The 15,881-nt window shown below is 36.8% G+C and overlaps 1 protein-coding gene across 1 annotated transcript; it reads left to right on the top strand.

Annotated features, from left to right (window-relative positions):
* Nucleotides 1–14,342: 14,342 nt before the first annotated feature.
* Nucleotides 14,343–15,359, top strand: LOC137621902 (melanoma-associated antigen C1-like). The gene has a single exon (XM_068352409.1). It carries the CDS (start codon nt 14,343–14,345, stop codon nt 15,357–15,359), a length of 1,017 nt encoding a protein of 338 aa, XP_068208510.1.
* Nucleotides 15,360–15,881: the final 522 nt, after the last annotated feature.

Here is a 15,881-nt window from a genome sequence, read left to right as displayed (position 1 = left end):
TGTACATACATCCTGATCTTAATTTTATCTTCTTGGTTCTAGGGATCATCAAATTTTGCTTTTCCTTGTAGCATAACTCCACATAATTACCATTATAGAAATATGTGAAATGATCTGAAAGACATGCTTTCATATTTAAAGAAAGCATTTGCATATGGCATATCTCTTCCCTTAAATCAGACTTTTATAACGTTTAAAACATTTCTAGAAGACTAAATTTACTGCCAGATCTTTGCTCAGACAGCATCTAAAACGTTTAAAACTCTTCCAGAAGACTCAAATTGCTGCCTTGACTGATTATGAAATTCAGTTCTGGTTCAGGGAAATTAGTTATCAATTTGCATGAGGTGAAATGTATCAAAAAATTGTTCTTGATAGTGAAATTCACAAATTGTTCTTAGAGTGAAATAAAAGTATAATTATTAATCACCTCCATTGATAGGAATTTTGAGATAGGTGTATTATCTATTACATCAGTGTTTCCCAACCCTGGGGTAAATTACCCCAGTGGGGTAATGGACCCGTATTTTTGGGGTAATCAAGATGTTCTGAAATTGAGAGATTCACATTCCCATAATTATTGCCATAATTCATACACAAAATCTGCAATAATTATTTTATATGAAAACTCAATAAACTCAAAAGTTTGCATTTGTTTTAGATCCTTAATTATAAGCACCCAATAGCAGGCTACATGATCCATACAGTTCATCAGGTGGTTGCAAAAAAACATCCTATGTTACCGGGTATATGGTCAATGGGGTAATTGATTAGATGGGAATAAAATTTTGGGGTAATCATTTAAAAAAGGTTGGGAAACACTGTATTACATGGACAGGCTATTGAGATTCAATAAAAAAAATCTATTATATTAATAGAAATTGTCATCTATTATGTTAATGGAAATATTTCTAATTATCAATGTTTTTCCCATGAATTATTTCCATCCACTTAAAATACAAAATTTTAAAAAAAATCAGGTATTAAAAAAACAATACAAATTTTCTATATACCAAATATGAATGGAATTTACAAAGAATCCATTTTTATTGACAGTATATTTTCAATAAAGAAAATATCTATATGATAAAAACGTTTTAATAGCCTTATTATTGACTCAATATTTCTAAGACGCTTGAAAATATGTTGTTGTTGTTGTTATTATTATTATTATTATTATTATTATTATTATTATTATTATTATCATTATTATTACTTGCTAGGCTACAACCCAAGTTGGAAAAGCAGAAAAGGAGCCCAGTGAGGAAAGGAAACAAGAAAAAATAAAATATTGTAAGAACAGCAACAACACCTAAACATATATTGCTTATAAAAACTATAAAAACTTTAACAAAAGAAGAGGATGAGAAATAAGATAGAATAGTGTGCCAGAGTGTACCATCGAGCAAGAAATCTTTAACCCAAGACGTGGAAGACCATGGTATAGAGTCTATGGCACTACTCAAGACTAGAGAACAATAGTTTGATTTTGGAGATTCCTTCTCCTAGAGGAGATGCTTACCACAGTTAAAGAGTCTCTTCTACCCTTAACCAAGAGGACAGTAGCCACGAGTATGAGCCGTGTGTCATTTTGATGGAAGCCAATAGGTTAAGTTTAACATTTAAGATCTGCCAAGCCACACAAATCAATTGAATTTATATGCTGTATACATAAGCCTTTTAAATCAAGGGGTCACTTGAGAGTTAACTAGAGAGGCCACTTAGTAGAGCAAAGACCTCCGCCGTGGCAGCTTATTTCTAGACCTTGACCTTTGGCCTAACATTTGATCATTGGCGTGGCTATTCATACGCTTGAATATGAACCAATTTTAAAGTCTGTGAAAACGATGTCTACAATTATGGCTAATTACGTGAATTGGACATTTTGCTTGACATTGACCTTGACCTTCCTAAATTTAATCATTTCCAGATTTATTACATGACAGTTAATCCCTGCAAGTTTCATTACTCTACGATTAGAATTGTGGCCAGGAAGCTCTTCAAATACACACACACACAAAAGGGGGAAAACATAACCTACTTCCAACTTCGTTGGCGGAGGTAATAAGTAAAATTTTTTCCTGAACTGCCGACAGCCCGCATGTATACTCTACATAATTAACTTTGTACGTTGACGGCCTTTTTTATTTTTTCCTGTACTTGCGACATCTCGCCAGAATACTCTACTGTTCACTTATGTGTTGACATAGACATAGTGGTAAATCAAAAGATCGCTCGCATATACAAAGTCAAAGAAGGTGCCCTCAACATAAGCCAGTATTTTCAGTAGGAGAGGCAATAACAGGTAATGTAAAGATCATAACCACTAGAGAGAGAGAGAGAGAGAGAGAGAGAGAGAGAGAGAGAGAGAGAGAGAGAGAGAGAGAGAGAGAGAGAGAGAGAGCAATGAAAATTATTGTCGATGTCCATGCTGTAAATCTGTATCTCATTCACATCATGTACTATGTAACAATATGTGGTGTTCATACACATTTCATGGCTGAAGGCGTACACATGAAAATCTGGGTCCTCAGTGACTCAACGATCAAGTAACGTTGGTTGAAACATGGCAACATCGCCAAGAGAACGACTTCACTAGAAACCTTGGTTTTATAGTATTATTATTACTAGCTAAGCTACAACCCGATACTATAAGCCCAATGGCTCCAAAAAGGAAAATATCCCAGTGAGGAAAGAAAATAAGGAAACATAAAATAGTGTGCCCAAGTGTACCCTCAAGCAAGAGAACTCTAACTCATGACAGTGGAAGACCATGGTACAGAGGCCATGGCACTGCCTAAGAGTATTATTATTATTATTATTATTATTATTATTATTAACTAAGCTACAACCTCTTTGGAAAAGCAGGATGCTATAACCCCAATGCCTCCAAAAGGGAAAATATCCCAGTGAGGAAAAGCAATAAGGAAACATAGAATAGCGTGCCCGAGTGTAGCCTCAAGCAAGAGAACTCTAACCCAAGACAGTAGAAGACCTTGGTACAGGAGCTATGGCACTGCCAAAGACTATTATTATTATTATTATTATTATTATTATTATTATTATTATTAGCTAAGCTAGGGGCTATTTGGAAAAGCGGAATGCTATAAGCACAAGGGCTCCAAAAGGAAAAATATCCCAGCGAGGAAAGGAAATAAGGAAACAGATATAATAGTGTGCCTGAGTGTACCCTCAAGCAAGAAAACTCTAACCCAAGACATTGGAAGACCATGGTACAGAGGCTATGGTACTGCCAAAGACTATTAACATTATTATTATTATTATTATTATTATTATTGTTACTTCTACAATTAGCTAAGCTACAACCTAGTTGGAAAAGCGGAATGTTATAAGCCCAAGGCCTCCAAAAGGGAAAATATCTCACTGAGGAAAGGAAATAAGGAAACAGATAGAATAGTGTGCCCGAGTGTACCCTCAAACAAAAGAACTCTAACCTAAGACAGTGGAAGGCCATAGCAAAGAGGTTATGGCACTACCCAAGACCAAAGAACAATGATTTTGTTGTGTCCTCCTAGAAGAGCGGCTTACCATAGCTAAAGAGTCCTTCTACCCTTAACAAGAGGAAAGTAGCCACTGAACAATTACAGTGCAGTAGTTAACTCCTTGAGCGAAGAAGAATTGTTTGGTAATCTAGGTGATGCCAGGTGTATGAGGACAGAGGAGAATCTGCAAAGAATAGGCCAGGCTATTCGGTGTATTTGTAGGCAAAACGAAAATGAACCGTAACCGGAGAGAAGGATCCAATGTAGTACGGTCTGGCCAGTCAAAGGACCCCATAACTCTCTAGTCTACTACCCTTACCAAGTGGAAAGTAGTGTAGTGTAGTGTTCTTTTGCAAAGTAGCAATAAACAGATGTGGTCTTTATACAAAATCTATTACGATGGTCAGCTTTATTGACAGAGGGAATAAAATACGACCAGTTTCTATCAAGAGGATATATACAGCATTTACAGTTACCCACGGACCTCGCTTTAGCCTACGATTGCCTGACTGTTTTCCGACTGTTTTTTTTTTTCCCTATCCACGAGAGACATGAACAGTTTTCGTTATCGGTAGAACCGGTTCCCCTGAGAGGTCATTATAACCAGGGAGTACTGTAACAGGTTTCATTTCTATTTAGAAACGACATTAACAACTTTGACCTTTTTGCCAGAGGTAGAAATCTTTGTTTATATCTAATGTATTGTCAAGTTTCTTTTCCTAAGGAACGTAAATACATTTTATTATTATTATTATTATTATTATTATTATTTTCATTCCTAGAAATAGGAATGAATGGCGAGCGATTGTGATGCAGTTCCGGTAGGCCCTGCTGCTTCCACCGGTGCTTTAGATGACCGCGGAGGTAGCAGCAGTAGGGGATTCAGCGTTATGAAGCTTCATCTGTGGTGGATAACGGGGGAGGGCACCCTAGCAGTACTAGCTGAACTCGGTTGAGTCCCTTGTCACGCTGGGAGGAACGTAGAAAGTAGAGGTCCCCTTTTTGTTTTTTGTTTCATTTGTTGATGAGGGCTTCACCCCAAAATTGGGGGAAGTGCCTTGGTATATGTATGTATGTATAACTAGCTAAGCTACAACCATAGTTGGGAAAGCAGGATATTTATTTTGTATTAATGTACACACGTTTCTTTTGTTTGGTTTTGATCCACTGAAGAGACAAAATAATAGATTTTATCCCTGAAAGGCGTGAGCAGTTTTACATTTTATATATGAAGAAATACTGAAAATCATTTTTTAAAACTAAACATTAGCTGTATTCTTGATCTGTACAGGGCATCGATAGAGATAAAATGTGATTTGATCCATAAAATCACAGAAATTATTTAAAAAAAGTCATTATCAATCAATAGTAACAATTTCCCATTCTTCCCAAACGTACAATTAAAGGTTTAAAGGCCGCTCATGAATGGCAGAGACAAGGGACAGTAACATTGCTCTATCAAGCAAGACAATGCCTTAGAGACTGACCATATCTCTGCCCAAGCTGGGACCGAGGAGGGTTAGGTAAAGGCTTTTGATGACTCAGCAGATAGATCTATAGGCACCCCCCAAACACACCATCTTTAGCTCACAAGGACGGCAAGATTGTAGCGACCAAAAGAACTAACTAGTTTGAGCGAGACTCGAACCCCAGCCTGGTAATCACCAGACAAGGACGATACCAGCAGGCCACCACATTTCCTAGCACACCTATAGGCTCCCCCAAACCCACTATCCTTAGCTCATAAGGATGGCAAGGTTGTAGCCACCAAATGAACTAACAAGTTTGAGCGAGACTCGAACCCCAGCCTGGCAATCACCAGACAAGGACGCTACCAACAGGCCACCACATTTCCTAGCACACCTTGTTCCGAGAAGTTCACCCTGTCACGCCCTTACCACCCGGCGAGTTCTTGTGTTTCACCCCTCCCACCACCTCTCCTATCTCTACCTACGTTATCTCTTTGGTTACTAGTCACGCAGTAAGGGTGTGAGAATGTGCACTTGTTCAGAGCGAGATGTGTCATGAATTCCTACGTCCAACTGTACATCAATTATCAGGACTGTAACAGAGGGCATTGAGGAACTAATTATCGAGACTGGTAAATTTAATTTTAATTGCTATAATTACCTCCACCACCGAAGTTGGATGGAGGTTAAATTTCAATCCATCTTCGTGAGTTTGTTTGTTTGTTTGTATTTGTATGTGTTTGTGTTTGTAAACAGCTTCCTGACCACAATTTTAATCGTAGAGTAAAGAAACTTGCTGGGATTAACTGTGATGTAAAAACCTAAGAATGGTTAAATTTGGAATGTCTTAGTCAAAGGTCAAGGTCAAGGTCATGCAAAATGTCCAATTCACGTAATCAGGCATATGTTTGGGCATCATTTTTTACAGAGACTTTACTTGGTTCATATTTGAGAGTATGAAATCCACGCCAATTAATACATGCTATGGTCGAAGGTTAAGGTCAAGGTTGATCAAAAGGTCGAGAAATAAGCGGCCGTGGCGGAGGTCGGCGCTCTGTTGAGTGCTCTTCCAGTTCTTGTTGTTTTATATACGACAAGATCTATTTTAACGTTGTTACTGATCCTGAAGATTATTTTATATTTTCACTGTTACTTTTCATATATACTTTAATTCTTTCCTTATTTCTTTTCATCGCTGGCATTTTTTCCTTGTTGGGGCCCCTGGGTTTGTAGCATCCTGCATTTCAAACTGGAGTTGTAGCTTAACTAGTAGTAGTAGTAGTAGTAGTAGTAGTAGTAGCAAGGATCATATGTATCATAACGAATTCCAGGAAACAAAAACCACGACTTCTCCATGTCTTAAAGCAGGCAAGCAGCCATCAAACATGCACACACACACACACACACACAAAACTCTCTCTCTCTCTCTCTCTCTCTCTCTCTCTCTCTCTCTCTCTATAGAAAACCACGTCTTCTCCTTCTTGTGTTAAAGCAAGCAAGCAGCTATCAAACATGCTCTCTCTCTCTCTCTCTCTCTCTCTCCTCTCTCTCTCTCTCTCTACGCTCAATGCATCCTGTCGGAGGTGTTGCCTCCGGCAGGTCAACACACAGCGTGGATTCTTCCAGCGAACGACGACACCAAATTTTGCAGTTCCTGATCAACGAGTTTTTTTTTCTCTCTCATTACTCCGAGGACATTGAATTCTGCCTTTAGTCTCTCTCTCTCTCTCTCTCTCCTCTCTCTCTCTCTCTCTCTCTCTCTCTCTGTATTTATAAATATCTAAATAAGACATATATATATGTGTATATATATATATATATATATATATAGAGAGAGAGAGAGAGAGAGAGAGAGAGAGAGAGAGAGAGAGAGATTGATTGATTTGAGGTTTTCTGGCATCCTGAAATCTAAGGAGAGAGAGAGAGAGAGAGAGAGAGAGAGAGAGAGAGAGAGAGATTGTTTGCTTGAGTTGAGGTTTCTGGCATCCTGACAGCTAAAGAGAGAGAGAGAGAGAGAGAGAGAGAGAGAGAGAGAGAGAGAGAGAAATATCATAAAAACTCTAAACGTTTAAACAAATGGAGTCTCCGATGATGGAATAAAAAGACTTTGAGACATCCAAGATCATTATAACTCCTTGTAACTCACTCTCTCTCTCTCTCTCTCTCTCTCTCTCTCTCTCTCTCTCTCTCTCTCTCCCAGGAAAAAAACCACGAAGTCTGTGAACTCGGAACCCCTTAGCCAAGCTCCGCAGAGAAGTACCAACTTAAAAGTTTTATATATTATTGCATAAAGGCATTTCTAATAAACTTGGGCCATATAGCTTGGTGCTGGAGCCAGGAAGTTTATTCAGCAATAATAATAACAATAATAATTCGAATTATTACGAATATTCTTATAATGAATTAAATAAGAACAATAATAATACCCCCGCTTATATTTAACTGATGGAAAGCCTGCAAGTCACACTAAGAGGAAAAAGTTAAAAGAGGTTGAACAGCAAAATATAAGAACTGAAGCGAGAATTCAAGTAAAGGAGAAGGCTAAAAAGTGGGGGCAATCTACAAAGCACCAAGTAACGTGCACTATAGTCCATTTCTTTTAGCGAGTCATATTTTCACCGACTCGCAGCAGTGCCCTTTTAGCTCGGAAAAGTGTCCTGGTCGCTGATTGGTTAGATTTATCTTGTCCAACCAATCAGCGATCAGGAAACTTTTCCGAGCTAAAAGGGCACCGCTGCGAGTCGGTGGAAATATGACTCGCTAAAAGAAATGGACTATAGTGAAAAAGCTTTGAAAGGATAAATCAAGAGATTTTCCAGGTTTAGCCTTTTATAACAACGCCTGGAAATCGTTAGGTGTCTCAGATAAGTTCTGGAAAAGAAAAAAGTAAAATATTTCTCAGTTTCTGCCTTATATTATGATAGAAGGCAGAAACACCTGGAATATGAAAGTAGTGTCTTGGATGAGTTTCCAATTAGACAATTCATAAAATCGGTCTCAACAATCAGTAACGATTCAGACATACAATCACCAATACAATAACAAACGGAACTGGAGGGGCACTCGGTAGAGTGCAGACCTCCGGTGCGGCACCTTATTTCTCGACCCTTTGCTCGACTTTGACCTTGACCAATAGAAGGTATTAATTGGCGTGGATATTCATACACTTAAATATGAACCAAGTCGAAGTCTCTGTGACAACAATGTCCAAACTTATGGCTGATTACGTGTATGGGACACTTTGCTTGACCGTAACCTTGACCTTTAACCTTGACCTTCCAAAGTTTAATCACCTACAGCTTTTTACATAACAGCTAATCCCTGCAAGTTTCATTACTCCACGATTAAAAATTTTGGCCAGGAGGGTGCTCACTAACAAACACAAATTATAAACACACAAACAGGGGGGTAAAACATAACCTCCTTCCGACTTCGTTGGAGGGGTACTAATAATCCTTAAGACTCTATTACAAGGCAGAAAAAACATATATATATATATATATATATTATATATATATATAGACTCTCTCACTTTCTAAAGACCTATGTATTGATAATCTCAGTAGGAAATAAGCGAATAACATCAATCTTCATATTGGATAAAAGTGTCTTTGACCCTGGTATTTGAGACGCCAAAGAACATGCAATCAATCAGTCAATCATGGATCTCGCAATAGAGGCTTCTCTCTCTCTCTCTCTCTCTCTCTCTCTCTCTCTCTCTCTCATGGAGATTGCAATAGAAGCTAATTACTCTAAGTAACTTTTTCTAAAGTCCCTCTCTCTCTCTCTCTCTCTCTCTCTCTCTCTCTCTCTCTCACAACAGAAGCTACTTGCTCAAGTAACTATATTATTTAAATCCTCTCTCTCTCTCTCTCTCTCTCTCTCTCTCTCTCTCTCTCTCAACAGCAGCTACTTGCTCAAGTAACTATATTATTTAAATCCTCTCTCTCTCTCTCTCTCTCTCTCTCTCTCTCTCTCTCTCCCTCTCTCAACAGAAGGTACTTGCTCAAGTAATTATATTATTTAACCCCCCCTCTCTCTCTCTCTCTCTCTCTCTCTCTCTCTCTCTCTCCTTGAGACGTTAATGAAGTTAAATAATATATTCCACAAAATTATACATTCCACAGAGTATTTTTCTATCAAAGATGTTAGCTAGTCTCGATAGGTTAAACTTGAATATCTAGCAGCTTGCATATACTGTAGTTTATCACATTTAGAGTCTGTCTAGGGATGGCATGTGTAAATGCGCATGAATATACCGTAGACTTTTGTGTACACTTACGATTTACACTTGCTTTATATTAACTGAATCAACTCGTTAAGTAACAAAAATTCAGGGAGATACACTTGATGAATTTTTGTCAGACGAGAGAAGGTATGTATACATGCACATGCATATACCGTAGACGTTTGTGTACAAATACTTTATCTCAATTGAATTGACTCGTTAAGTGACAAAAAATCCGGTGGATACATTTGATGAATTAAAATCAACGGATACTATTTCCGGATCAGTTGTACTGTTGCATAATTGCAATTGCAACATTAGAAAATAAAACAGGTCGAAAATATTTAAGTTACAATCATCATCATCATCATCATCGTCATTTCCTCCTACGCCTATTGACGCAATACTCCTCCATTCATCATCTCTTACTTCACGCTTCATAGTCTTTAGCCTTGTAGGCCTGGGTCTTCCAACTCTTCCAGGGTCATGTGGAGCCTAGTTGAAAGTTTGGTGAACTAATATCTTGGGGAGTATGAAGAGCATACTCAAAACCATCTCCATCTACCCCTCACCATGATTTCATCCACATGAAAGTTACAATATCAATAGAAATTCTATTTGAAAAATAAAATTAATGGAAACTATACGAACGATAAGAGAAAGCAAACTTCATTCAATATATATATATATATATATATATATATGTATATATACATAAATATATAAATATAAATAAATATATATACATATGCATAAATATGTGTGTATATACGTATATATACTTCTATATATATATACATATATATATATATATATATATATGTGTGTGTATATATATATATATATATATATATATAAATATATATATAATACTTTTTTATCACAAACATATCTTGTTGCCAATCACAAATACCCTCTTCCATAAAAGACACAATAAATAATCTATTTCCAACAGGAGAGACCAACAAATGGATTAAAAAACGTAATCAATGAATGTTAGTCAATCAGCTAATTCTCTTTTTTTTCAACAATGAATGTGTCCAAACACTAATTAAGTATCTATCAATTATTCCTGTGTTTTTAACATTGGATGTGTTCAAATAATCAACCCCTATCAATCAGCTATCTCTGTGTTCTAAACACTGGATGTGTTTAAACAATCAAATACCATTAATCAGCTATTGTTTTACCACTGGATGTGTTCAATCAATCAATAACTATCAATCAGCTATCTCTGTTTTGTTTAACATTGGATGTCATCAATCAATCTATAACTATCAATCAGCTATCTCTGTGTTCTAAACACTGGATGTGTTTAAACAATCAAAGACCATCAATCAGCTATCTCTGATTTTGTTTATCATTGAAAGTGTTCAAACAATCACCCATTAATCAGCTATTGTTTTACCACTGGATGTGATCAATCAATCAATAACTATCAATCAGCTATTTCTGTGATTTTAACAACGAATGTGTCCAAACAATCAATCAGTATCAATCAGCTATCTCTATTTCGTTTAACATTGGATGTAATCAACCAATCATCACAATCTATCAGCTATCTCTGTTTTGTTTACCATTGGACGTAATCAAACAATCATCACAATCTATCAGCTATTTCTGTTTTGTTTAACATTGGATGCAATCGACCAATCATCACAATCAATCAGCTATCTCTGTTTTGTTTAACATTGGATGTAATCAACCAATCATCACAATCTATCAGCTATTTCTCTTTTGTTTAACATTGGATGTAATCAACCAATCATCACAATGTATTAGCTATTTCTGTTTTGTTTAACATTGGATGCAATCAACCAATCATCACAATCTATCAGCTATCTCTGTTTTGTTTACCATTGGATGCAATCGACCAATCATCACAATCTATTAGCTATTTCTCTTTTGTTTAACATTGGATGTAATCAACCAATCATCACAATGTATTAGCTATTTCTGTTTTGTTTAACATTCGATGCAATCAACCAATCATCACAATCTATCAGCTATCTCTGTTTTGTTTACCATTGGATGCAATCGACCAATCATCACAATCTATTAGCTATTTCTCTTTTGTTTAACATTGGATGTAATCAACCAATCATCACAATGTATTAGCTATTTCTGTTTTGTTTAACATTGGATGTAACCAACTAATCATCACAATCTATCATCTATCTCTGTTTTGTTTACCATTGGATGCAATCGACCAATCATCACAATCTATTAGCTATTTCTCTTTTGTTTAACATTCGATGTAATCAACCAATCATCACAATGTATTAGCTATTTCTGTTTTGTTTAACATTCGATGCAATCGACCAATCATCACAATCTATCAGCTATCTCTGTTTTGTTTACCATTGGATGCAATCGACCAATCATCACAATCTATCAGCTATCTCTGTTTTGTTTACCATTGGATGCAATCGACCAATCATCACAATCTATCAGCTATCTCTGTTTTGTTTACCATTGGATGCAATCGACCAATCATCACAATCTATCAGCTATCTCTGTTTTGTTTACCATTGGATGCAATCGACCAATCATCACAATCTATCAGCTATCTCTGTTTTGTTTACCATTGGATGCAATCGACCAATCATCACAATCTATCAGCCATCTCTGTTTTGTTTACCATTGGATGTAATCAACCAATCATCACAATGTATTAGCTATTTCTGTTTTGTTTAACATTGGATGCAATCAACCAATCATCACAATCTATCAGCTATCTCTGTTTTGTTTACCATTGGATATAATCAACCAATCATCACAATCTATCAGCTATCTCTGTTTTCTTTACCATTGGATATATCCAACCAATCATCACAATCTATCAGCTATTTCTGTTTTGTTTAACATTGAATGCAATCGACCAATCATCACAATCTATCAGCTATCTCTGTTTTGTTTACCATTGGATGTAATCAACCAATCATCACAATGTATTAAGCTATTTCTGTTTTGTTTAACATTGGATGCAATCAACCAATCATCACAATCTATCAGCTATCTCTGTTTTGTTTACCATTGGATATAATCAACCAATCATCACAATCTATCAGCTATTTCTGTTTTCTTTACCATTGGATATATCCAACCAATCATCACAATCTATCAGCTATTTTGTTTTGTTTAACATTGAATGCAATCGACCAATCATCACAATCTATCAGCTATCTCTGTTTTGTTTACCATTGGATGTAATCAACCAATCATCACAATCTATCAGCTATTTCTGTTTTCTTTACCATTGGATATATCCAACCAATCATCACAATCTATCAGCTATTTCTGTTTTGTTTAACATTGAATGCAATCGACCAATCATCACAATCTATCAGCTATCTCTGTTTTGTTTACCATTGGATGTAATCAACCAATCATCACAATCTATCAGCTATTTTGTTTTGTTTAACATTGGATGTATCCAGCCAATCATCACAATCTATCAGCTATTTCTGTTTTGTTTAACATTGGATGTAATCAACCAATCATCACAATCTATCAGCTATCTCTGTTTTGTTTACCATTGGACGTAATCAAACAATCAAACACTATCTATCAGCTATTTCTGTGTTTTTAACATTGTAATGACTCAAGTACTGAAAATTACAAACACCAGATATCCAGAGTCTCTGATCAAATGAGTGTACCACTTCTCTAACTATCTTGCATAACAACAACATAGAATGGCAGACTCCAGCACATCTACTGTAAGTCACGCGACTATCTCCATAGATGGCATATGGGGGGTGGGGTGGGGTGGGGTGGAGAAACGTGTTGAACCTTTCTTTCCATACAGCCACCACGCACTTGAAAACTCTCTCTCTCTCTCTCTCTCTCTCTCTCTCTCTCTCTCTCTCTCTCCGTTCTGATTTTTTCCTTCTCTTGGTTCCTTAGAGATTTCTCTCTCTCTCTCTCTCTCCTCTCTCTCTCTCTCTCTCTCTCTCTCTCTCTCTCTCTAATGATCAAACGCTCCTATTCACACTCTCCCTGAAATACTTTAGTTCCTCAATGGAACGATAATACTGCTTTTTACAGAAGATAAAAAAGAATAATAGAACATAAAAAAGAATAACACATCACGAAAAAGAACAAAACATAAAAAGAGAACATGACATAAAAAAAGAATAACAGAACATAAAAAAGAATAACATAGCAAAAAAGAACAGAACATAAAAAGAGAATAACATTACATAAAAAAGAATAACATAAAAAACAGAACATAAAAAAGAATAACATAACATAAAAAATAATAGAACATAAAAAAGAGTAACAGAGCATAAAAAAGAACATGAACATAAAAAGAGAATAACATAAAAAAAGAATAACAGCGCATAAAAAAAGAACAGAACATAAAAATTAACACCACAAAAAAAGAACAGAACATAAAAATAAAAGCAAAAGATTATCTTTTAAAAGACCACCTTTTAAACCCCATATCATCACCTTCATCCCCCATCTCCCTCCTTGAAGCCACTCCTTGCAATGTGGCTAGAGGTCATTGCTCACCCAAGCCATTGCAGCAGGTTACACCCACTCACGTGCAACCAGCTTCATCCCCACCATACCTCCCCAAACCCATTCCCCAACCTTATAAAGCTCTTTTCTTCTTTCTTTTTCAACCATCCCATGCTGCTACCTATTCTCCAAAATGTGTCTTCTCCTCTTCAGCAAATCCCCATGACTTCTTCCTCAAATCCCCATGACTTCTTCCTCAAATCCCCATGACTTCTTCCTCAAATCCCCAATGTCTTCTTCCTCAAATCCCCAATGTCTTCTTCCTCAAATCCCCACATGTCTTCTTCCTCAAATCCCCACATGTCTTCTTCCTCAAATCCCCACATGTCTTCTTCCTCAAATCCCCATGACTTCTTCCTCAAATCCCCATGACTTCTTCCTCAAATCCCCAATGTCTTCTTCCTCAAATCCCCATGTCTTCTTCCTCAAATCCCCATGACTTCTTCCTCAAATCCCCATATCTTATTCCTCAAATCCTCATGTCTTCTTCCTCAAATCCCCATGACATCTTCCTCAAATCCCCATGACTTCTTCCTCAAATCCCCATGACTTCTTCCTCAAATCCCCAATGTCTTCTTCCTCAAATCCCCATGTCTTCTTCCTCAAATCCCCATGACTTCTTCCTCAAATCCCCATGACTTCTTCCTCAAATCCCCAAGACTTCTTCCTCAAATCCCCATATCTTCTTCCTCAAATCCCCACATGTCTTCTTCCTCAAAGCCTCATGTCTTCTTCCTCAAATCCCCCATGTCTTCTTCCTCAAATCTCCATGACCTCTTCCTCAAATCCCCATATCTTCTTCCTCAAATCCCCATGTCTTCTTCCTCAAATCCTCATGTCTTCTTCCTCAAATACCCATGTTTTCTTCCTCAAATCCCCATGTCTTCTTCATCAAATCCCCATCTCTCCATCAAATCCCCATATCTTATTCCTCAAATCCCCAACTCTCTTCTTCCTCAAATCCCCAACTCTCCTCCTCAAAATCTCCTCCCCTTCACTTCCTCAAATCCCCATATCTCCTTCCTCAAATTCCCATCTATCTTCATCAAATCCCCATCTCTTTTTCCTCAAATCCCAAATTCTCTTCTTCCTCAAAATCTCCTCCCCTTCACTTCCTCAAATCCCCATATCTTCTTCCTCAAATCCCCATCCATCTTTATCAATCTCCATCTCTTTTTCTTCCAATCCCCATATATTCTTCCCGAAATCCCCAACTTTCTGCCTCCTCAAATCGCTCTCTCTCTTCAAAATCTCATCCCCTCCTCTCCTCAAATCCCCATATCTTCCTCCCAAATCCCCACCGTCCTCTTCCTCCTCAAATCCTCATCTCAATCTCCTCGAATCCCAATCTCTCCTCCTCCTCCCCAAATCTCCATCTCCACCTCCTCCTCAAATCCCCATCTCTCCTCCTCCTCCCCAAATCCCCATCTCTTCCTCCTCAAATCCCCATCTATCCTCCTCCCCCTCAAATCCTCTTCCAAAGCAAATCCCCATCTCTCTTCCTCCTCAAATCCCATATCTCCTTTTCACATCCTCATCACAATCTACTCAAATCCCCACCTCCTCTTCCTCCTCAAATCTCCATCTCTCCTCCTCAACTCTCCACCTCCCAGCACCTATTCCTCATAAACCCCCAGAAAAGATGATGTAATTAATTTCTTCAAATTATTCAATGACTCTTTCAATATCCTTTCAATATAAATATTCTTTTAATATTCAACGACTCTTTCAATATTCTTTCAATATAAACATTCTTTTAATATTCAACGACACTTTCAATATTCTTTCAACATTCTTTCAATATAAATACTTTTATTATTCAACGACTCTTTCAATATTCTTTTAATATTCAACGACTCTCTCAATATTCTTTTATTATTCAACGACTCTCTCAATATTCTTTTAATGTTCAATGACACTTTCATTATTCTTTCAACATTCAACGACTCTTTCAATATTCTTTTAATATTCAACGACTCTTTCAATATTCTTTCAACATTCTTTCAATATTCAACGACTTTAAATATTCCTTCAACATTCTTTCAATATTCAACGACGACTTTCAATATTCTTTCAATATTCATCAACTATTTCAATATTCCTTCCATGTTCTTTCAATATTCAATGACTATTTCAATATTCTTTCAATAT

Source organism: Palaemon carinicauda, chromosome 2, assembly GCF_036898095.1.
Source record: "Palaemon carinicauda isolate YSFRI2023 chromosome 2, ASM3689809v2, whole genome shotgun sequence".
Lineage (NCBI taxonomy): Eukaryota > Metazoa > Arthropoda > Malacostraca > Decapoda > Palaemonidae > Palaemon > Palaemon carinicauda.
The sequence above is the reverse complement of the archived record's forward strand: the minus strand, read 5'-3'. Positions and strand labels throughout refer to the sequence as shown.